At 36.6% G+C, this 25,764-nt stretch overlaps 1 protein-coding gene across 2 annotated transcripts in view; it reads right to left on the reverse strand.

The window, feature by feature from the left end:
* MICU1 (mitochondrial calcium uptake 1) overlaps positions 1-25,764 on the reverse strand; it is a 230,222-nt gene that overhangs the window by 192,402 nt on the left and 12,056 nt on the right. For both annotated transcript variants that reach the window (XM_029245049.1, XM_029245050.1), the window contains one exon: positions 919-1,080. In XM_029245049.1, coding sequence (XP_029100882.1) covers positions 919-1,079 — 161 coding nt within the window. In that variant the 5' untranslated portion in view covers position 1,080. Of the gene's footprint in view, positions 1-918; positions 1,081-25,764 lie in introns of those variants that run through there.

The following is a 25,764-nucleotide window of genomic DNA, read 5'->3' on the forward strand; positions in this document are numbered from 1 at the left end:
GGAGAGGCCTCTATCGGGTACTGCTAACCAACCTTTGTGCTGCCAAACTCCAAGGAAGAGACTATTAGATTCACATCAGAAACCTAAAGAAAGCGCCAAACCCTGACTGGACCTGCACATCATCTGGTGACCTGAAACCAAAGATTTCCTGAAATTGAAGGAGACAACTTCTGATGAGACAGCTATCCCAAGATATCTGAACAAGGCCTGTTGGAAACGTGTTGCCGAAACCTTTAATGATGACAATGTTTCAGATGATTTCCAATGTCTATGATCTTGGTAACAGTGAACTTCAGATAAAACGTGCATGAGAGTTCTCCCTCTTACACCTCCTTGTTACTCAAATGTGACCTCAACAGTTTTCCAATCTATGCACTTCCTCTCCAACATGAGACATTAGACCCAGGAAAGTTCCTCCCTGGCACTGAAATATGAAAACTCACTGATAGTAGAAAACCTGATTCTTGATCAGCAATGCTTTCAGAGAAAGATCTTGGTTAAAAGGGGGAAATGTAAAAAATTAATAAACAGAAGCCTCAATTACAGTCAGGGGGAGCTCTCACACTCTGTGATGATAGCAGAGCCCAACAGGAAGAAGAAAGACACCTCTTCTTTCCTGACAAGGACTCAGCCAATAAAAAGCCATGGACTCTTTGCTTATTATGCCCCTCCCAACTTCTTTTTCACCCTATAAAAGACAGACAGACCTTGAAGCAGAATATTTCCTATTTGTTGCTTTGACATGATAGCCTAATTCCCTGAAACATCTTATTTCATAGACAAATATTATCAATGCCAAATGATTTAGCAAAGAAATTTCGATACAAAGTCAAGCCAGAAATCAATCCCTTTTAGATAACGGAGACAACTGGAAGAATAAAAGTACATGCAGGAACAGGATGCTCAGATAACACTCACCTCTTCCACAAGAGACCAGTACTTGCAGTTACTGCAGATGCTCCAAGAAAAGCCACCATCATCAGCCGTCGCCTGATCTGGGTGGGCTGTGATGCTCCATGGTACCATCGAGAGCCCACTGCCAGCTCTGCCAATGCAGAAAGAGAGTTAAGACGAAACATCCTGTGGACAAAAAGTAGAAATGTTATTCCTAGCTGGTGGCAGTGACAGTGATGATGATGATAATAACAGTATTAACATCACCAACAAATACTAAGTACTTAATGGCAGACAGTATTCTAAACACTTGGCAATACTATGCATTATCCCATTTAATCCTCTGAACAATCTGATGAGAAATGTACTACTACTTATAAACCTTACATATCAGTCAAGGTATAATTAGAAGAAACCACATGGTAATTTGAACAGGGAAAATTTAATATAAAGCATTATTAATTACAACAGGCAACTAAGTACTAAGGGGTAAAGAGACATTAGATACAGGGAGCAGTCACTACTTAAAGGGCTGTTGCAGAGCAACAAAAAAGGAATAAATCTGTAAACAGGCCACTCCCAACAGGATTGAGATCTGGAAACTCTGGTGAGGATTCCGCCATGGATGTCAGAGAAATTTACTAAAGTGCTACACCAAAAGAACTCACTGTAAAGCCATCTACAGGTGACTGAAGGAGAAACAGACATTTCTTCTTGATTACATGACTTTTTGTAGTGGCAGTTCATTCAAATCACACAAAGTATCCATACTTCTCCCCTTTGATTTTCTCAAAGCATAGTTTATTTCTTCCTGATTTAAATTACCTTGCACTTTGTATGTATATTCACATATTCACGTATTTGTTCATACATAACTTTGCCTCCCCCCAACCCCCAACATACACAATTGGTTCTGAGGCCAAAATTATTCTTTTCCTCTTTGAAAACACACAGTCTAACACAGAGCCTGTTACATTACAGCTGCTTAAAATATTTAACTATTTTACTTTAACATGAAAAATGTCAAGTTGCAAATTATACAGGTACTGGCTCTGAACATTTAAGTACATTTCTCAACCCCAATACACTAAGAAAACTATGTCTTTCATTGTTTGGGTTCAGGTCAAGTTAGACTATTTAGCTGTCTCCTAACATCACCGAGGTGGTTACTGATTCTTCTCTGGGACCTATACCTATAATCTCTTAAGTAAACCTTTCTCTTAACCTCCTTCATTCAACCTAGGTCCAATGCCAAAGTTGGAGCTAAATCTTGCCCTTAAAGATAAAGTGGGAAATAATTTTTTCTCCTATATGCTATGACCTAAGCTTCAGCACCACAATTCTTACATCCCTTCCAATCCTAGAAATCACCTCATTTTATTGCACATACTCTAGCAAATTCCAGCACCAAGGAGATTGTCTTTTATGTTTTCTTACATCCGTCAACTTCTGATTCATTTTTAAATTAACATTTTCCAAACCCACAAGTGCATTCATACATAGCATTGCTTTCATCTGTAACAAAGACAAGCACAACTAAAACATTCATATCTGGAGAAAACATTATTCAACATTGACAACAGAAAGAAAAGAGCATTTGAAAGTTCTCAATGTGAAAGACAAATAACATAACCAGTTCAAAAGCTGGACTAGGCAAGGGGTATAAGGCTGGAAGATAAGTTTACAACATCTGATCAGATATGGAGAATATATAAATGATCAAATAGGAAAGCCACGATCACTTGAGAAGATCCTTTGAATGCTGGACTGAAAATTTTGATCACATATACAACAAACAGGGAGCCACTGAAGTCCTTAAAAGGAAAATAACATGATGCAAACATTTTTAAAAGAATTCCAATCTATCTAATAGCAGTGAATAGAATAAACTACAAAGAACCATAGGCAGAGAGCGCTAACAGGGAAGTAATGAGTACAATCAGAGGCAGCTAATAACCAAAAGTATTGTGATGAGCACCTAGATCAGGATGGTTAAGTATAGAAACCAAAAATAAAATAAACTAAAATTTTCCAAAGAGAAACAAAACTATCAGATATCAGTGTTTGACATACATCAATATCTAACTGCATTGGAAGTCCCTGGTGGTCCAGTGGTTAGGACTCTGCACTCTCACTGCTGAGCGCCCGGGTTCAATCCCTGGTTGGGGAACTGAGATCCTGCAAGTCGTGTGGTGTGGCAAAAAAAAAATCTAACTGCATAGGAGATGAGGAAGACAAAAAGGGAAAAGAAATTAAAATAATGACAACACTAAGGAATATGGTAGAAAGTGAAATGGAATAGGAATCCAATGACCCAAGATCTAGTCTCAATTCTACTACTAAACAGTTATGCACAAAGGAAGTTCATCTCTCCTCCTCAGAGAAGAGTATACCCATTGATGAGAGAACTGCCTACAGGAGCTTTAGGGTTTCTTTTATTTCTTTAATGTTCTCATACCTCTGGTGAAAAAAGGTATGGCAAAATTTAATCTATTTCAATTCGGGGGGAGGGACTAAGACCATATGATATATTCAAGATTTATTAGCTTTGGGAATCCATATCTGTATGCTATGGCTCCAGAGAATTTTAAACTTTGGAGGTTCTGAGTTATACTAACATTCCACTTATATCTGATGTTGTAATTCAAATGTTACTGTCTACATCTCATTTCACCACTGGTTTTAATCTCATTCCCCAAAGTACACATCAATATATATCTAGTCATCTTCTCTAGTGTAATTTTCAATAGATGCCAAGTAAACAGGAAAAAAATTATCCCACTGAGAACAGGCTCTATTATAATTTAATTCTCAGCTTTGTACTGAAGAAATAGTGTAACTAGTCGAATGTGTTAATTTTTGATGAGAGACCTTTTAAACAGATTTAAGGAGATCAGCTTTCCAACTGAGTCTGGAAAACTGAATAGGCCAACTGGCAGCAGTTATGCAGTAATGAAGATTAACATGCACATTTATGACATTAAATTAAATCAAAACCAGTGCATTTTTCTCTTTCCTAACAGTCCCTATCCTTCTCCCAAAAAAAGGCATGCCTCTAAAAAATAGCTTTGATTGCAACTGAAAAAAGATGAAGACGTATTTCTTTTTTTTTTTTAACATCTTTATTGGGGTATAATTGCCTTACAATGGTGTGTTAGTTTCTGCTTTATAACAAAGTGAATCAGTTATACATATACATATGTTCCCATATGTCTTCCCTCTTGCGTCTCCCTCCCTCCCACTCTCCCTATCCCACCCTTCCAGGCTGTCACAAAGCACCGAGCTAATATCCCTGTGCCATGCGGCTGCTTCCCACTAGCTATCTACCTTACCACGTTTGTTAGTGTGTATATGTCCATGACTCTCTCTCGCCCTGTCACAGCTCACCCTTCCCCGTCCCCTTATCCTCAAGTCCGTTCTCCAGTAGGTCTGCGTCTTTATTCCTGTCTTACCCCTAGGTTCTTCATGACATTTTCTTTTTCTTAAATTCCATATATATGTGTTAGCATACGGTATTTGTCTTTTTCTTTCTGACTTACTTCACTCTGTATGACAGACTCTAGGTCTATCCATCTCATTACAAATAACTCAATTTCGTTTCTTTTTAAGGCTGAGTAATATTCCATTGTATATATGTGCCACATCTTCTTTATCCATTCATCTGATGATGGGCACTTAGGTTGTTTCCATCTCCGGGCTATTGTAAATAGAGCTGCAATGAACATTTTGGTACATGACTCTTTGAATTTTGGTTTTCTCAGGGTATATGCCCAGTAGTGGGATTGCTGGGTCATATGGTAATTCTATTTGTAGTTTTTTAAGGAACCTCCATACTGTTCTCCATAGTGGCTGAACCAATTCACATTCCCACCAGCAGTGCAAGAGTGTTCCCTTTTCTCCACACCCTCTCCAGCATTTATTGTTTCTAGATTTTTTGATGATGGCCATTCTGACTGGTGTGAGATGATATCTCATTGTAGTTTTGATTTGCATTTCTCTAATGATTAATGATGTTGAGCATTCTTTCATGTGGTTGTTGGCATTCTGTGTATCTTCTTTGGAGAAATGTCTATTTAGGGAAGACATTTCTAATCAAGAAATGTCAAGAGAAGCAAGTAAAAGATAATCTTGTTACCAAAGAAAAGCATTATCTATCCAACAAGAAACAGAACAAGTTGGTTTTTTTAAAAAAACAAAAAACCTGTAACAGTATATCACTGCTGTGTTTCTATATCTATTATTTTTAAACTATCATGCTTAATGTACTGCTTTTGGTAACTTTCAAAGGGCCACAGAACCAGAAAATCACTTAATTCAACATCGTTATTTTACAGGTGAAGCAACTAAGATCTAGATAAGTTATGTAGTTTACTTATAGATAATTAGTACAAAAACCTACAATAGATCCCAAAATTCTTGATTCCCAAATAAATAACGTAAGGGGGGGAAACCTCTTCAAAACTGTTCCCAGAAAAATAAATATAATAGCCGCACTTCAAAAGGAGATCAAGTGCCCAATTACAGAAAGATACACAATGTTATAATGACAGAATACAATGTAATATAAATATTAAAAATGATAACCATTAAAAAGTATTAAAATATTATTTCACAAAATAACAGAAAGTTGGGCTAAAGATATAAAAAGACAGTTGAAAAACAGAAGTAAACATGGCTCTATAATCTATGAAAAGATACTTAATATCACACATAATAAGACAATGCAAATTAAAACTTATATTGACAAACTGTTTTTCACTCATTAAGCTGGCAAAATCCAAAAGTTTTAAAACATACTAGTTGGCAATGCTGTAGAAATGGCACTGCTGAGGAATGTGTAAATTGGTACAATCTACAGAGGGCAATTTGGTAATACCATCAAAATCACCTATATAAACTGCATATATTGACCTAGCAATTCCACTTCTGATATAATACGCTATTGATATACTTGCACACCTTTGAAACTACACACACAAACATTCATTGCAACATGGTTTGTAACAAACAGCAAAAGACTAAAAACCACCCCAGTGATCACCAAGAGAGAACTGGTTACACTACGATAAATATCAATATATACAAGGCAATATCACATAGCAATAAAAAGAAAATGGAAAAACTATGTATAGATTTGGAAAGATTTTCAAGACATACTGTTATCTTAATAAAGCAAGGTGTGGGACAACATATATAGCATGATACCTTTCGTGTAAAAAGAGGGGAAACAAGAATGTGTATTTGTATGTTCTTATTAATTAATTCTGGAAGGACACACAAAACAGTAATAGCAATAGTGCCGGTGGGGGTGGGAGGTGGGTGAGATAGGAGACAGGGAGATTTTTTTTTTTTAACATCTTTATTGGACTATAATTGCTTTACAATGGTGTGTTAGCTTCTGCTTTATAACAAAGTGAGTCAGCTATATATATACATATATCCCCATATCTCCTCCCTCTTGAGTCTCCCTCCCACCCTCCCTATCCCGCCCCTCTAGGTGGTCACAAAGCACAGAGCTGATCTCCCTGTGCTATGCGGCTGCTTCCCACTAGCTATCTATTTTACATTTGGTAGTATATACAAGTCCATGCCACTCTCCCACTTCACCCCAGCTTACCCTTCCCTCTCCCCATGTCCTCAAGTCCATTCTCTACATCTGCATCTTTATTCCTGTCCTGCCCCTAGGTTCTTCATAACCACTTTTTTTTTTAAGATTCCATATATATGTGTTAGCATACAGTATTTGTTTTTCTCTTTCTGACTTACTTCACTCTGTATGACAGTCTCTAGATTCATCCACGTCTCTACAAATGACCCAATTTCGTTCCTTTTTATGGCTGAGTAATATTCCATTGTATATATGTACCAAATCTTCTTTATCCATTCGTCTGTCAATGGGCATTTAGGTTGCTTCCATGACCTGGCTATTGTAAATAGTGCTGCAATGAACGTTGGAGTGCATGTGTCTTTTTGAGTTATGGTCTTCTCTGGGTATATATGCCCAGTAGTGGGACTGCTGGGTCATATGGTAGTTCTATTTTTAGTTTTTCAAGGAACCTCCATACTGTGCTCCATAGTGGCTGTATCAATTTATATTCCCACCAACAGTGCAAGAGGGTTCCCTTTTCTCCACACCCTCTCCAGCATTTGTTGTTTGTAGATTTTCTGATGATGCCCATTCTAACTGGTATGAGGTGATACCTCATTATAGTTTTGATTTGGATTTCTCTAATAATTAGTGATGTTGAACAGCTTTTCATGTGCTTCTTGGCCATCTGTATGTCTTCTTTGGAGAAATGTCTATTTAGGTCTTCTCCCCATTTTTGGATTGGGTTGTCTGTGTTTTTAATATTGAGCTGCATGAGCTGTTTATATATTTTGAAGATTAATCCTTTGTCCATTGATTTGTTTACAAATATTTTCTCCCATTCTAAGGGTTGCCTTTTCGTCTTGTTTGTAGTTTCCTTTGCTTTGCAAAGGCTTTTAAGTTTCATTAGGTCCCATTTGTTTATTTTTGGTTTTATTTCCATTACTCTAGGAGGTAGAACAAAAAAGATCTTTCTGTGATTAAGTCAGTGTTCTGCCTATGTTTTCCTCTAAGAATTTTATAGTGTCCAGTCTTACATTTAGGTCTCTAATCTATTTTGAGTTTATTTTTGTGTATGGTGTTAGGGAATGTTCTAATTTCATTCTTTTACATGTACCTGTCCAGTTTTCCCAGCACCACTTATTGAAAAGGCTGTCTTTTCTTCATTGTATATTCTTGCCTCCTTTAACAAAGATAAGGTGACCATATGTGTGTGGGCTTATCTCTGGGCTCTCTATCCTGTTCCATTGATCTATATTTCTGTTTCTGTGCCAGTACCATACTGTCTTGATTACTGTAGCTTTGTAGTATAGTCTGAAGTCACGGAGCCTGATTCCTCCAGCTCCGTTGTTCTTTCTCAAGATTGCCCTGGCTATTAGGGGTCTTTTGGTTCCATACAAATTGTGAAATTTTTTGTTCTAGTTCTGTGAAAAATGCCATTGATAGTTTGATAGGGATTGCACTGTATCTATAGATTGCTTTGGGTAGTATAGTCATTTTCATAATGTTTATTCTTCCAGTCCAAGAATATGGTATATCTCTCCATCTGTTTGTATCATCTTTAATTTCTTTCATCAGTGTCTTATAGCTTTCTGCATATAGGTGTTTTGTCTCCTTAGGTAGGTTTATTCTTAGGTATTTTATTCTTTTTGTTGCAATGGTAATGGGAGTGTTTCCTTAATTTCCATTTCAGATTTTTCATCATTAGTGTATAGGAATACAAGAGATTTCTGTGCACTAATTTTATATCCTGCTACTTTACCAAATTCATTGATTAGCTCTAGTAGTTTTCTGGTAGCGTCTTTAGGATTCTCTATGTATAGTATCATGTCATGTGTAAACAGTGACAGTTTTACTTCTTTTCTGATTTGTATTCCGTTTATTTCTTTTTCTTCTCTGATTGCTATGGCTAAAACTTCCAAAACTACGTTGAATAATAGTGGTGAGAGTGGGCAACCTTGTCTTGTTCCTGATCTTAGTGGAAATGGTTTCAGTTTTTCACCATTGAGGATGATGTCGGCTGTGTGTTTGTCATATATGGCATTCATTATATTGAGGTAAGTTCCCCCTATGCCTACTTTCTGGAGGGTTTTTTATCATAAATGGGTGTTGAATATTGTCAAAAGCTTTTTCAAGATAGATTTTTATGAAATACTATTTCAGTTTTAAAACTATGCTTATGTATTTTTCCAGAGAACAGACAGTATTTCATGCAAGCATCTTGAGTGAAGTTTAAAGACAGAATACAAGGTAATATGTGTATGCCAATTAAAATAATGTACAATATGTGTACCTTTTTAATTTATAAAAAAATTTAGATGATGCAAATAAAATTTAAAGATTACTCCGGGGGTAGAGTTTTACTCAAACTTTTTCATTTAAAGAAAAATAAAGGCAGACCCAGGTTGATGTTTCATCCTCCTCAGCCAAGAACTGTAACTTGCCAGCCCTATTAGTGGGCTCAGGCCCAATAATGTCTCAGAAATCAACCCATATCATGGTAAATTTCCCTAGTAAGATAAGCCTTACTTAAATCAAATTCATATCCTGATACTCTGATTACTGGCACATCCTGATTCAACTTACCAAACTATTAGAATTCCAGACCTTATCCTGAGCCTGACTTATCTGCTTGCACTTTCTATGTTATTATGCCTCTGGTATTTATGATCTCTGGCAACTGCACATTCATAGAACAACTGCTTGGCTCTTCCACTCCTGACACTGGCCTACATAAACCTCTTTTGTACTATTTCTGACTGTTACCCAGCACTATTGTTAAAAGCAACATCTGTTAATACTGAGGCCAAAATAAATTTCTGAGATCTACCTAAATTTGGCTATCAACAAAACTCAGACCTCAGTTAACTAAAACTTCAAGGTTTCAAAGTGTTTAGTCTACATGAACTAAGATTCTGAGAAAACAAGGACTGAGTGTCCTTTATATCTGTATTTCTAGACTCTGATACAGCACCTGTCACAGCTAGTATACATAGCTGATCGGTCAGTGCACTCCATGAACCTGGAAAATTTTTGCCTCTGAGAACCACATTATAAAATCAGCACTATCTGGAGTGCCCACAAGAATTCCCTCTAGTCATTCCAGTGGCAGCTGGATACTAACCATAGATTTGGATTCAGTAGGCCATCAGAGCCTCAGCCATTAAGTATCTTAATTATACACTTAACTCTCTTTTATTCTATTTCCATGCTCACTAAGTAATTTGTACTTCCTATTTACATTGCCTTCAAAGAGAGAACATGTTGATCAGAAGATGGGAGTTTCTAGTTCTTATGATAAATTAATAAATTGGCAATCTGCAATCTGGTTTATAATTTTAATCTCCCATGATATTACACAGTCTAAAGAAGCTTCTCTGAATCCAACCAATTCCAAGGCACTGATATGATTCAGTTTAAGGACTTCCAAGGTTCAAAGCCAAGGTCTTGGACTATGGTGACATCTTGTCCCTCTGCCTCGCCATTTCATTCAAACTTACACCCCAGTGAGAATTTCTCAAAAGCTTTGTATGCCCAGAGTCATTGAATCTAGGGATCCACACTCACTCTTTCTTCTGCCCGGGGTGTAATCAAGTTAGGGGAAGAGAATAAATGAAGAGTCTAAATAAAGGAAAATCATGGGAATATTGTTTTGCTGGACATGATACAGATTTTTGTGTGGAATAAGCAAGACTACTTGCATTTTTGTTACAATAATAATACAGGAATACACTTTTATTGTTGAAAATGTTGTTGTAGAGAAATACATAAGAAACTATGTATTCTTTTTCATACATCTGAAATTCTACCACTCTCCCTAAAAGAAAGAAGAGGGAAAATAAGATGCATATTTGTATATCCCATCAAAGGATATACAGACATACTTCTTTAACTACTACAGAGTATTTCATTCTATGACTGTTCCACTATGACTGTTTAACTATTCACCAATTAATACAGTAAGTTGTTTCCATACTTTGCCATTACAAATATAGCTCAGGGACTTTTTTCCCTATGCATTTATTTTTATTCATTTTTATTCAAGTATATCTGTGGGACAGATATCTAAAAATGAAACTGTTAGGTTAGAAGAATGTGATCGTTTTTAAGTTTTTAAAAAATTTTATTGAAGTATAGTTGATTTACAATGTATTAATTACTTCTGTACAGCAAAGTGACTCAGAGATATATATATATATTCTTTTTCATATTCTTTCCCACTATGATTTGTCACAGGATATTGAATATAGTTCCCTGTGTTATACAGTAGGACCTTGTTGTTTATTCATCCTATATATAATAGTTTGCCTCTGCTAATCCCAAACTCCCATTCCTTCCCTCCCCTACCCCCATTTTTGACTTTGATATATACTGCCAAATTACCCTTCAATACTGACATTCCAATTTACACACCACCAGCAGTGTATGAGGGTATTCCTTTCCCTGTACTTGCTATTCTCAATCTTTTCCATTTATATGAGAGAGAAATAATCTAAGTAAATGAGTTTGATAATATTTGATTAGTAAATGAATTTGATAATATTCGTTTACTTTTCAAGAGTTCACCTTTGGTGTTCTGAGGACCATTAGAATATTAAGCTGTATTTATTTTCTTTTGTTCCAGTAATATTCCCAGTCCTCAGGCTTCATCTTTCCTTATTTGCAAAAAAAATAAAAGGCGGGGGGGGGGCATTTGTTTCACCTAGATTATTTTAGATATAAAATAGTATGTTTACGCTAGATGTAATATTAACACTATTTCATTCAATGTTATTTTTGAGTAGAATGTTATTTTTATTAAACAACAAAAAGGCTATAACTTCCTTAATCTGAACCATTTCAATACTTTTCTTATTCAATCTGACTAAGCTCCACCAGATCTGACTGGGAAGATGTTTTCCATCTAATGTTTTGCTTTCTAATGGCTAGTTATACTTTCAAAATACTTGAATTGATTATCCATTCATCACATTACTGAAAAGAATTATTTAATCTAAACAGTAACAAAGTTCTCAAAAATACCCCTCAAGTGTTTCATCTTCACACAAGCTAAAATTTACACTTCACACATACTAAAAATTACAGTGTGCCCAATTCAACTTCAGTACCGGGACATAGCTACTTCAGTGTTTCACAACAAAGACGGATGCACTTTTTCATATGTACTTTTTTGTAATTTATTTTACGAAAGCTACAACCTAGAACTTACTAAATACACACTAGGCAGTAGTGCAAACATCAACAAGTGTATTTATTTCACTGATATTTGTAATACTTCTTCTCTGCAAAGGGTGTGTGTTATCCCCAAAGTACATGCAATCTATGAAAGCAATAGTTGCAGTGAACATAGGAGAATAAATAACAAGGAAAAAATGAGCATCTCCTATTGCTATATTTAAGATTTATGGACTTCTGAGAGCAGAATTAAGTAGCTTCAGATTAGCCAGTCAAGTTGTTCCTTGGGCAAACTATAAGGATTATTGTAGTTAATATTTTCATAATTCATTTCATATTCATAGTTTATATACCCACAGAGCTCAACAAACTGGGCTTATATGTCTTCATGAAAGCACAAACATGAGGACTGTAACTAATACAATACACAAAGCCTAATACAATACTTTGGGCATTAGACAGATTTAAATAGAAATATAATATTTTGAATAATGCCTAATAATTATAAAAATATTGACTATATAATAGGCTATTGGACTGGAAGTGAGGATAGTCAAGTTTCTGGCTTGCTTTTATTATTGTTTCTAAATGTCTTAACATGACAAACTATTTCTGTATTACTCCTCTGGCCAGCCCCTCTTTATTTTTTAAATTTATTTATTTATTTATTTATTTTTGGCTGCATTGGGTCTTCGTTGCTGCACGTGGGCTTTCTCTAGTTGCAGTGAGTGGGGGCCACTCTTTTGTTGCAGTGCACAAGCTTCTCACTGTGGTGGCTTCTTTGTTGTGGAGCACAGGCTCTAGGCACGCGAGGTCCAGTAGTTGTGGCATGTGGGCTCAGTAGTTGCAGCACATGGGCTTAGTTGCTCCATGGCATGTGGGATCTTCCCAGACCAGGGCTCGAACTCGTGTCCCCTGCATTGGCAGGCAGATTCCCAACCATAGTGCCACCAGGGAAGCCTGAGGCCCTCTTTAGATGCAAATGAAATCCCACGTCGTCCATAAAAGCTATGTAAAATAATCACCACTCTTGATTTCTTCCTCTGATTTCCTGTAGAATTAACATTCTGTACCATTATTATGGTACCTTGTTTATTAAATCATTTCATGTATACCTGCCAACTTACCAAAGAGACTGCAAATCTAAAGATATGAAGTATATTTTAGGCTTCTTAGTATCCTAAGTGCCAGTTAATAAATCTGAAGTTATTACTAACAGTAATAACAGATATTAATGTTCAATTACACTAGAGTTCATATAGAAAACTTAGGGCCTCTTTCTACCTCTACTACCATCCTGCTATGTGACCGGTAAAAATCTTATCTTCTCTAATAATGCAGGGAGATGCACGGCACAGGTGGTTATTCCTAAATCCTTTCTGGCTTTAAGAGTTCATTTCAGAAAAATAGAATGTAAAGGTGTTTTGTACTTTTTGGAAGAAAGTCATCCTGAATGGTTATTAATGACATAACATCCTACATTAGCCTCACTGGCTTAAGAAAATTTCATATAATCCAAAATGTCCAATTGTCATTATTTCATTTAAGTCATTAGCTATTTATTCAGCAAGGTACTGTGAGGGTACTGCAAGAGGCACAAAGATGAACAAGACATAATGTGCCCAAGAACACATAATTTGGTAGTGGACATAAAACAACTATTCAAATAACCATAATGCAAAGCAGGAAAAAAGGTAAGAGCTATAAGAACACAGTAACATAGAGTCAAAGAAAGGAAAAATTACATTAGGTGGGTAAGTGGAAAGGGCATAAGAAAGGATCCAAGGAAGATTTACTTAGGGTAGGAAAAAGCTAAGCATTCTTTACAAAAGGCTTTGAATGCATTATCTTAGAAGCCTTTGTTATTTTACCTGAGGAATGGGATAAGGTACCAGAAATATAATCTTTACTGCACAACTATGACACTTCTAAAAATGCAATAATATATTAGATTTCAATTATGCCAAATAATTTTTAAAACATCTCTATACATTTCTTTTAGATGAAATGAATCAGACTGAAAGTTCTGCAATGACACCGGGATGACTGCCAAAATACAGTAAAGATTAATGTTCACGTCTAGAAAAGATGCATTTTCATACCTCAAAGTGACATTACTGACGGCATAAATAGGGAAAGCTCACACTTCAGCTCACTCTGTTCTGAGAAGTGAGTATTTTTCAACAGCAGAGAAAGAGCTATTTTAATGATCTAGGGAATGTAAAGTTAATTTTAAGTCACAGAAATCTCTAACAGGAAAAAAAAAAAACCAGTTAACTGTAGGCACAAGAATCTTCTCACAGAAATGTTAGGTTTGACACAGAACTTTTGTACATATTCTTGCTAAATGAAGATGCTATGGAAAAGCAGGTCAATATCCCATAGTACTCAACTTCCTGAAACTCTGTGAAACATTCCTTCATCCAGCTAAGAACCTCCGAAGTTCACTTTTTCAAAATACATACACACCCGGATGCACACACATACCATAGAGCCTTTTTTTAAAAAACGTCTTCATTGGAGTATATTTACTTTACAATGTTGTGTTTCTGCTGTATAACAAAGTGAATCAGTTATATGTATACATATATCCACATATCCCCTCCCTCCCACCCTCCCTTTCCCACCTCTCTATGTGGTCACAAAGCACCAAGCTGATCTCCCTGTGCTCTGTAGCTGCTTCCCACTAGCTATTTTACATTTGGTAGTGTATATATGTCAGTGTTGCTCTTTTACTTCATCCCAGCTTACCCTTCCACTTCCCCGTGTCCTCAAGGCCATTCTCTACATCTGCACCTTTATTCCTGTCCTGCCCCTAGGTTCATCAGAACCACTTTTTTTTTTAGGTTCCATTTATATGTGTTAGCATACAGTATTTGTTTTTCTATTTCTGCCTTACTTCACTCTGTATGTTAGACTCTAGGTCCATCCATTTCACTACAAATAACTCAATTTCATTTCTTTTTATGGCCGAGTAATATTCCATTGTATATATGTGCCACATCTTCTTTATCCATGCATCTGTTGATAGACATTTAGGTTGCTTCCATGTCCTGGCTATTGTAAATAGAGCTGCAATGAACATTGTGGTACATGTCTCTTTTTGAATTGTGGTTTTCTCAGGGTATATGCCCAGTAGTGGGATTGCTGGGTCATATGGTAGTTCTATTTGTAGTTTTTTAAGGAACCTCCATACTGTTCTCCATAGTGGCTGTATCAGTTTACATTCCCACCAACATTGCAAGAGGGTACCCTTTTCTTCACATCCTCTTCAGCATTTATTGTTTGCAGATTTTTTGATGATGGCCATTCTGTGCCCATGAGTTTGGGAGTGTTCCGCCCTCTGCTATATTTTGGAGGAGTTCGAGAAGGATAAGTGTGAGGTGATACCTCATTGTGGTTTTGATTTGCATGTCTCTAATGATTAATGATGTTAGCATCCTTTCATGTATTTGTTGGCAATCTGTATATCTTCTTTGGAGAAATGTCTATTTAGATCTTCCTCCCATTTTTGGATTGGGTTGTTTGTTTTTTTGATATTGAGCAAAATGAGCTGCTTGTATATTTTAGAGATTAATCCTTTGTCAGTTGCTTTGTTTGCAAATATTTTCTCACATCCTGAGGGTGTCTTTTTGTGTTGTCTATGGTTTCCTTTGCTGTGCACAAGTTTTTAAGTTTCATTAGGTCCCATTTGTTTATTTTTGGTTTTATTTCCATTTCTCTAGGAGGTGGGTCAAAAAGGATCTTGCTGTGATTTATGTCAAAGAGTGTTCTGCCTATGTTTTCCTCTAAGAGGTTTATAGTGTCTGGCTCTACATTTAGGTCTTTAATCTATTTTGAGTTTATTTTTGTGTATGGTGTTAGGAAGTGTTCTAATTTCATTCTTTTACATGTACCTGTCCAGTTTTCCCAGCACCACTTATTGTCTTTTCTCCATTGTATATTCTTGGCTCCTTTGTCAAAGATAAGGTGACCATATGTGCATGGGTTTATCTCTGGGCTTTCTATCCTGTTCCATTGATCTATATTTCTGTTTCTGTGCCAGTACCATACTGTCTTGATTACTGTAGCTTTGTAGTATAGTCTGAAGTCAGGGAGCCTGATTCCTCCAGCTCCGTTTTTCTTTCTCAAGATTGTTTTGGCTACTTGGGGTCTTTTGTGTTTCCATACAATTGTAAAATTTTTTTGTTCTAGTTCTATGAAGAATGTCATTGGTAGCTTGATAGAGATTGCACTGAATCTGTAGATCACTTTGGGTAGTACAGTCATTTTCACAGTGTTGATTCTTCCAATCCAAGGACACAGTATATCTCTCCATCTGTTTGTATCATCTTTAATTTCTTCCATCAGTGTCCTATAGTTTTCTGCATAAAGGTCTTTTGTCTCCTTAGATAGGTTTATTCCTAGGTATTTTATTCTTTTTGTTGCAATGTTAAATGGCAGTGTATCCTTAATTTCTCTTTCAGACTTTTCATCATTAGTGTATAGGAATGCAAGAGATTTCTATGCATTAATTTTGTACCCTGCCATTTTACCAAATTCATTGATTAGCTCTAGTAGCTTTCTGGTAGCAACTGTAGGATTCTCTATATATAGTATCATGTCATCTGCAAACAGTGACAGATTTACTTCTTCTTTTCCGATTTGGATTCCTTTTATTTCTTTCTCTTCAATGACTGCTGTGGCTAAAACTTCCACAACTATGTTGAATAACAGTAGTGGGAGTGGGCAACCTTGTCTTGCTCCTGATCTTAGTCAAAATGGCTTCAGTTTTTCACCATGGAGAACGATACTGGCTATGGGTTGGTCATATATGGCCTTTATTATGTTGAGGTAAGTTTCCTCTATGCCTACTCTCTGGAGGGTTTTTATCATTAATGGGTGTCTGAAAGCTTTTTCTGCATCTATTGAGTTGATCATATGGTTTTATCCTTCAGTTTGTTAATATGGTGTATCACATTGATTGATTTGTGTATATTGAAGAATCCTTGCATTCCTGGGATAAACCCCACTTGATCATGGTGTATGATACCTTTAATGTGCTGCTGGATTCTGTTTGCTAGTTTTATGTTTGTTTGTTTTTGCGGTACACGGGCCTCTCACTGTTGTGGCCTCTCCCATTGCAGAGCACAGGCTCCGGACGCGCAGGCTCAGCGGCCATGGCTCACGGGCCCAGCCGCTCCATGGCATGTGGGATCTTCCCGGATCGGGGCACGAATCCGTGTCCCCTGCATCGACAGGCGGACTCTCAACCACTGTGCCACCAGGGAAGCCCTGTTTGCTAGTATTTTGTTGAGGATTTTTGCATCTACATTCATCAGTAATATTGGCCAGTAGTTTTCTTTTTTTGTGACATCTTTGGTTTTGGTATCAGGGTGATGGTAGCCTTGTAGAATGAGTTTGGGAGTGTTCTGCCCTCTGCTATGTTTTGGAAGAGTTGGAGAAGGATAGGTGTTAGCTCTTCTCTAAATGTTTGATAGAATTCACCTGTGAAGCCATCTCCATAGAGCCTTTTTATTGCAATAATAAAACCTGAAACTCATGTCTGATGAGGGAAGAATGGAAGAGTAGCAGTTTCCCTTCCTTGAACAACTGCACAGAAGAACAAATCAACCTAAGAAAGTCTATTTAAAACAAAAGCAAACAAACCATCCAGGAAACTACACAGGTAATGATAACCAATATAAATTTTCTAAGACCACTAGGATGTGCTAATGTGTTGAGATGAGTAAGCTTTTTTCAATATTTAAAATTTCCATAAAAGTACATCTCCAACTTTCGATTCAACCTTTGGAAATTAGGTAGCCATGGAGTTTTAATGGTTAATAAATACTTTTAATGTACTTAAGAACCATTAGAAAACTACAGGGTGAAAAAAAAATCAGCTATCAATAAGGACAGTTTAAGCACTGCTCCAAAAGAAAATAGTGTCAAGAAAGTACTAACTGCACAAAGCAAAGGTCAGGGTGTGTAGAAGTGAAGAGGAAGAAGAGTAGGCCAGAAGAAGCACTGTGGAAAACCATTTTTTACTCGCCACCTCGCCTAAACATCTTTGGTTTATCCAAAATTAAGATACATTTCAATTTCAAGCCCTATCTTTGCCTCAAAAATTTTATGGTCACTTTGCCATATTTTTGGCAACACCAGCAGTCACAAAATCTTAGTATATAACATAAAATTTCATTTAAAATGTTTCTGTTTAAACAATTCTTATTATAGGATAATCCAGTAATATGCTGCTAACCAATATTTGATTATTCATTTGGAATTTTCTAAATGTTAACTCTCACAGAATACAAAACTTAATCTTTATCATCAAATCAAAGTAGAAAGAGTTAGGTTAAGGTTTGCTATGATGTATATGATTTCAAGACAACAAACAGGCGTAGCTGAAGACATTACAGACGCCTCATCCCTATCTCCCAATATTTTCTCCAAAAGAAATGCAGAACAAGAAAGGGAAAATAACTACATGAAAACCATGCATAAGGGCAGAAGGTATATGGGAAATCTCTACCTTCTCCTCAGTTTTGCTGTAAACATAAAATAACTCTTAAAAAAAGTAAACTCTTTTACAAAATTCATGCGGAATCTCAAGGGACCACAAACAGCCTAAACAATCTTGAAAAAAAGATGAACAAGGTGGAGGACTCTCACTTCCTGATTTCAAAACTTACTACAAAGCTACAGCAATCACAGCAGTGTGGTGTGACATAAAGACAGACATATACCAATGACATAAAATATAGAGAGCTCAGAAGTAAATCTTCACATATATGGTCAATTGATTTTCAGCAAGGGTGTCAAGACCGTTAACAAAGAGAAGACCTCTTTTCAACAAATGGTGTGGAGAAAACTGCATGTCCACATGCAAAAGAATTAAGCTGGACCCTTAGCTTACACCCTATGCAAAAATTAACTCAAAATTGACCACAGACGTAAGCATAAGATCTAAAACTATAAAACTCTTAGAAGAAAACACAGGAAAATCTTTATAACACTGAATTTGGCAATGGCTTCTTGGACTGAACATCAAAAGCACAGGTAACAAAAGAAAGAATAAACTGACTTCATCAAACTAAAAACTTCTGTGCATGAAATTACAGTATCAAGAGAATGAAAACACAACCCACAGAACAGGAGAAAATATTTGCAAAGCATGTCTATTAAGGATTAATATCCAGACTATATAAAGAACTCCTACATCTGAACAACAAAAAACAAATAATCCAATTTAAAAATGGGCAAAGGATTTGAATAGACATTTCTCCAAAGAAGACACACAAATGGCCAATAAGTACATGAAAAGATACTCAACATCATTAATCATTAGGGAAATGCAAATCAAAACCACAGCGATATACCACTTCACACCCATTAGAATGGCTGTTGTCAAAACTAAAAATGCACTTCTCAAACCTTTAAGGTTTTCAAGCTAAAACTCAAATATGTAATGTACTGACATGATAACAATACATCATGGGAATAATATCTTCATCATATGTAGTCCTAAAGTTCTTAATTGTTAATTTCCAGAAGAGCTTAAAATAATTAAACAAAAAATTCAAGGCCACAAAAAAAAAATTTTCAACGCCCTGGAACACAATATATTAGACTTGAATAACACAACTACACATTATTACCTTACAGAACTTCAATCTTTGTGGATTGAAGGATTGTGCAGGATAAGAAAAAATGCATCAGAAGGAATATTTTAAAAACCAGAAAGGATATATTTTTATCACCATGATCAACAACTTAATGTAATGGACACATATATAATAGAACACTGAACAGCTGTATATTACACACTCCTTTCAAATACACACAAAAATTATAGAAATTAACCACATGAAATGTAATGACGTCAGAGTTTCGCATTTAGAAGTCAAGTGACAGTGGGAGTGGGAAGTTACAGATGAAGGATTGGCCAAATGTTGATAAATAATGAAGCTGGGTAATGGGTACATGGGGATTTTGTATTGTATATTAAGACATTTTTCATAATTTCATATATGTTTCAAATTTTTCACAACAAAAAGTATTTAAAAAGTGATTATAGAGGTTCTGGCTCCAGTTAAGATGAAATGAGCACACTCCTTCCTGTCTGTCCCACTGAATGCAACTGAAAGCCCTGGATGGAATATCTATAGCCCTGGATGGAATATCTATCTGAGGACTCTGAAAAGTAAGTGTCAGCAGGCAGAATGGAAAAGGAAATAGATCTCAAGGTAGCGCTGAAATGGAAGTGAGCTTCCAAATTTCTTCCTCTGGTCTCTCCATGCCAGAATTCAAACTTAGCCTGACACTAAACATGTGCACTGGATGCAGACATAAAGATCTCCAAGAAGAGCCATTTATTTCTGGTTTGATGAGTGGGAAAAGGGACTTACATGAGTAAGAGAGAGTGGGAGAAATTCCCTGGATTTGCATATGTGTGTGTGTGTGTGTGTGTGTGTGTTGTGTGTCTTTTTTTGTTTTCTCCCATCCCAGCAACAAAGCACTCCTACAGAGGAACCAGCAGCTGGGAAGTCATGTAAAATCAGAAGAAGGGAAAAATTCTTTTCTAACCAGAGGAACTGTGCTCCAAGAGCACTGGGGCAGCTCTTCTATTTTTCTATCCTCTGTTCACTAGACCCAGGAGGCTGATGTAGTTGAATTATATGACAGGGTAGGGAAAGGAAAATTTCAGGTTTGAATCACGAGAAGCGGGGTCCTTGGGAGCAAGTAAGTGTTGGGGATATCACAAAGAAGGGGAGCTCAATAAAGTGAAACCATAAGGTTCAGTATGATCTCCTGAGCTCACCTCCAGGGTACACATGTAGATCTTACCCTAAGCAGCATAGCAAAGGATCTATGAACTAAAATATGGGGTAGACCACCACCAAGGTTCAAGACTGGCCACTGTGTGGGGCACAAAAGGGTCAAATATGGATAGTACTGAAAAGGCTAAGAAAACTGAACTGACATTGGAACTACAACCCATAAAAGGTGGGTTGGAATTTGCAGCCTGAACCTAACTAGGCCAACTGCCTGCTAAAGAAAAAAACCCAACATTCTTTACAGGATTTAAGTAAGATCTGTAGTGTCAAAACATGATATTCTAGGAGAATTATTTGCTCACAGACCCACTCCAAAAAACTATATAAAGCTCTTCAGATGGGAAAAAAAAAATACTGGAGGGAAACTTGGAAATTCGGGAATGAAGGAAGAGCAACAGAAATTGGCTTTCATCGTTTCTGAAAAGTTTGCTGTAACTCTTACCTTTGTTCCTTTGTGTGTAATATGTCATTTTTCCTCTGAGTACTTGTTATTTGGTGCATGCTAGACTGGTAGCAATGGGTTCTCTGTTGTCCTGGGATAGCCACAATTTTCAACAGTGACCTTGTGTCACTGGGTCTTGTGCATGGAGCTTTCTCACTGGCCCTGTCTCTCCTCAGATGTAGACTTCTGAAGATCTCAGCTTCTGGCAGTTTCCTGCCCCTCCCCCAGAGGTTGAGGATTTCTTTTTCTTTTCCTCTTCTCTAGAGTTAACGGATTTTCACCTGTGCTCTGAGGTGACAGGGTTGCCTTACACACTGGTAAAATTAAAAGCCCAACAACACCACATATTGGCAAAGATGTGAAGCAATGGGAACTCTCACACTTGATGTTGGAAGTGTAAATTGATTCGATCACTTTAGAAAAGTTTGACATTATCTTGATAAATTGTAGACATGAATACCTTTAACCCTGCAATCTTACTGTAGAAAAATTCAAACATATTCTGAGATATGAACAGGAATGTTCATAGCAACACTGCTTGTAATAACCAAAACTAGCAACAACCCAAATGTCTATCAACAGTTAAATGGATAAACATGTCCTAATTCCTAATGTGGATAATGAATAAACAGGGATCCACGTTATAGTCATTAATGAGTAGCTTTATTTTTTTACACATTTCACTTCAAAATAAAATATATTTTTTAAAAAAGGAGTTACTAAATTAATTTTGGAAAATTTACATCCTCCCCCCCAAATGCTTTACAAATAACACACTGTAAGTCTCATAAATATAATGTTCAGTGGAGAAGCATATCATAAAAGAATATACATGGTTAGATTTCATCTATATAAAGTTCAAAAACAGACAAAACAAAGTGTTTAGTGATACACATAACCATGATTATAACCAAAATTCTGGAAGATAATTTATCTCCTGAAGAGATAAATTGTTTTATCAAATTATGCTCAGAGACTGAGATTGTCTTTGCCAATGACTTATTTAACACAGGTTAATTGCGGGAATTATATAATAATATGTCACAAGCCAACAGCATACAGGATAATGTCTCTTAATAAGCCAATAAAGAAATATACTCTAAAGCAATGGTAGATTGCTTTGGGTGGCTGATTCAAATGATTACACTATTGTTCCAGGCAAATGGGAGATGAAAGAAATAAAGCCCAAATTGAGTTGAGGTGTACCTTTTCTATAAGTTGGTTTTCTGAACAGTCAGCTTAGCCAACCAAGAGCTGCCAGAGCAAACTGAAGTCCCTTGTTGCTAGAGCTGGATGCTAGTGGAATGAAGGCACCAGTGCTGGCTGACAAGATGATCTCCTTCACAAGACCGCTGCACTGTTTTCATCACTGCTGGCAAAGAGTAACCTTGCCACAGCAGCTCTCTGGAGAGTTATTTTAGATCAGCAAAGAGTAGCCTGCCCAGACTGAACATTCTCAGTAAGTCCTCACAAGTTCTTGGTATTTAAAGTTTAAATGTTCATTACAACATAGTCACTCCTCCATATGTTCACATCAACAAGCACTTAGTAGCACAACAACTTTGATGATATCATCTTGACACAGCCTCCCCAATGTAAACAAATTCACCCTTAGATCAAAACAACTTCACTTAAGCCATAAACAAGTAGGTATGAAATCATAACAAACCAACACACAACAAGCTGTGTGATCAAAGAAGGGCACATCGGGGACTTCTGGGGTGATGTAAATGTTCTTTTTGGCCTGATATGGCTCACTTTTTAAAATTATTCTTTAAAGTGTACATATCTGTTTCATGTAGCCTTCTTTATGTGCTATATGCCATATCTATATGTGATATATACAATATAAAATTCTTTTTTAACGATACCCAACCATTCAAAAGCTGATATTAGGTTGAGTTAATCTAACCATACAAGAGAACAAATCTAAATGGCCTATGTAAACCTACAACCATATCCTCATTTGTAATTTGCTAACTGTGCAATTCATTCATTGCTAAGTCTGTTTGCTTTGCTCATAAAGCTGTAACATGGGAATGTATAGCAAAAGCAGCGGTTTACTAAACCTAACTTTACAAAACGCTGAGACTAACCCCAGGAAGAGCACATTTTTTTAAAATAAGGGAAACACAAAATTTTGATCAACAATAATGTATTATATGTACCATAGAACAAAGAATACTTTATGCACTTTCCTATTAAATTAAAAAGCTCTAAATCCTACTGTGATATAGAAATATGAACATAAAATGAAGGAATCAATATTTAATAAGAATGTCACCTTACATTTGCAGAGAACTTTATATTTTAAAATGCTCCAACGAATACTCTCATTTGCACTATACTCAATTTCCAGACATGGAAAACGAGGTACCTGTATTAAAATGTAATAACAATTCCATGTCAGAACTCAACTGTGAGGCCATGACATGTTTCTCAGAGTCTCATTCAACAGCAAAGAATCTGTAAGAATAATATACATTTCTGCCAAAAGAAGTCTCTTTCTACATAAATAACAATTTCAGCAGAATTTTTTAGTGTTTACAACAACAGACATCTTTATTGATACTCTTTTATAACAATCTGTCTATATTTACGTTCTCTCTAGAAACAAACCTCCTAGGCTGACAGCAATATTAGATATTTCACAGGATGTTTTCCTGCCTTTTTTACCTTTACTCCAATTTCTATTTACCCAGGTACTTCTTTTTTGTTAAGACTTTCGCTTATTTACTTGAAGATGTTTTAAACCTTACGATTTAATTAAAGCAAAATTAGAACATCACAAATTAAAGTTCTACTAAACATGTAGATAAGTTTGTATTGTTGTATATTGTTTTGTTCTGCTTTGTTTAATAAACTGAGGCCCAGAAAGTTAAGTGTCTTACTCAAGGTAATCTAGTTAACTTGACCTCTTACTGGCCATTAATTTTGAAGTCAGCCAGACCTGTGTTTCTGACTTTGGCAACTTTGTACTTCCACAGAACAGGGACACTTACTGCAAAGAACTATGAAGAGGATTAAATGAGAAAATTCTTATAAAAAGCTGAGCACAGTAGCAAATTATGAATAAATGTTTGTTTGGAAGGTAATATAAGAGAATGCTGCTAACGGTGATAAATCAAATAAAAACTGTATAGTGTAACATAAATTTCACTAAAATGTTACATAAACATATAACGCCTAAATATTTTCCTTTTAATGCAAACATTTAATTAAAACGCAGAGTAAGGGCTTCCCTGGTGGCGCAGTGGTTGAGAGTCCACCTGCCGATGCAGGGGACACGGGTTCGTGCCCCGGTCTGGGAAGATCCCACACACCGCGGAGCGCTGAGCCTGCGCGTCCGGAGCCTCTGCTCCGCAATGGGAGAGGCCACAACAGTGAGAGGCCCGCCCATACCGCAAAAAAAAAAAAAAAAAACTCAGAGTAAGACTCCAATCATAAACTTATCTATAATCTATCCTTGCTATCTAATCAAGGAAATGGACATTTTTGTTTCTTTTTCTAATCTAAATACCATTTCAAATCCATGGAATCACTTTGCCATTTCTAAGAAACCTTGTATTTTGACTCAAAACTATCTACTCCAACAAGAAAAAAACAAACAACCCAATTCAAAAATGGGCAAAGGATTTGAATAGACATGTCTCCAAGGAAGATATACAAATGGTCAATAAGTACATGAAAAGATGCTCAACATTATTAGTCACTAGGGAAATGCAAATCAAAACCACAATTAGATACCACTTTACACACATGAGGATGGCTATTATCAAAAAAACAAGCAAGAAACAGAAAATATCAAGTGGTGGAGAAAATGTGAAGAAACTGGACCCTTGCACACGGCTGGTAGGAATGTAAAAGAGTGCAGCCGCTATGGAAAACAGTTAAACATAGAATTCCATGTGATACAGCAATTCCAACCTTAAGTATATATCCACAAGAATTAAAAGCAGAGATTCAGGGACTTCCTGGTGGTCCAGTGCTTAAGAATCCGCCTTCCAATGCAGATGACCAGGTTTGGTCCCTGGTCAGGGAACTAAGATCCCACATGCTGCAGGGCAACTAAGCCCATGTACCGCAACTACTGAGCCAGCGCACTCCAGAGCCTGCACACCACAACTAAAGAGCCTGCGTGCAGCAAGTACTGAGCCCGTGAGCTCTGAGGCCCGTACACCACAACTAGAGAGAAGCCTGCATGTGCCGCAATGAAGAATTCACATGCTGCAACGAAAAGATCCTGCATGCCGCAACAAAGACCCGACACAGCCAAATAAATAAATAAACGCAGAGATTCAAACAGATACTTGTATACCAGTGTTCAAAGCAACATTATTCACAATAGCGAAAGGTGGAAATAGCCCAGAAGTCCAACAACAGAAAAACAGATAAAAAAAATATTCTGTGTACATACAATCGATTTATTTGGCCTTAAAAATAAATGAAATTCTGATACATACTACAACATAGTAGTCAGATTCTATTTTTAGCTTTGGGTCCTTTAAATTCCCCTGTACCCCTTATGGCAGCATGTAGTGCAGCTGCAAACGCCTCCAGATCATCATCCACCCTATCCTGCCTGTATGTAAGTCACCCACAACAAACTTCATAAATGCACTTTATGGAGTTGCCTGCTTTGTTTTTTGGTCTCAAAGTTCCTTCTCAGTTCAGAAAATATTATTCAATAACTCTGCTTTCCAACATGGGTCAACAGTAGGCTATTAGTAGTTAAGTTTGGGGGGAGTCAAGAGCTATATGTGGATTTTTGACTGCTCGGCGTGGGGCGGGGGGGTGTCAGTGCCCCTAACCTCCACCTTGCTCAAGGGTCAAACATAATTACC

The sequence above is a fragment of the Monodon monoceros genome, unplaced genomic scaffold (assembly GCF_005190385.1).
Source record: "Monodon monoceros isolate NGI ecotype Baffin Bay Population unplaced genomic scaffold, NGI_Narwhal_1 Super_Scaffold_4, whole genome shotgun sequence".
Classification (NCBI taxonomy): domain Eukaryota; kingdom Metazoa; phylum Chordata; class Mammalia; order Artiodactyla; family Monodontidae; genus Monodon; species Monodon monoceros.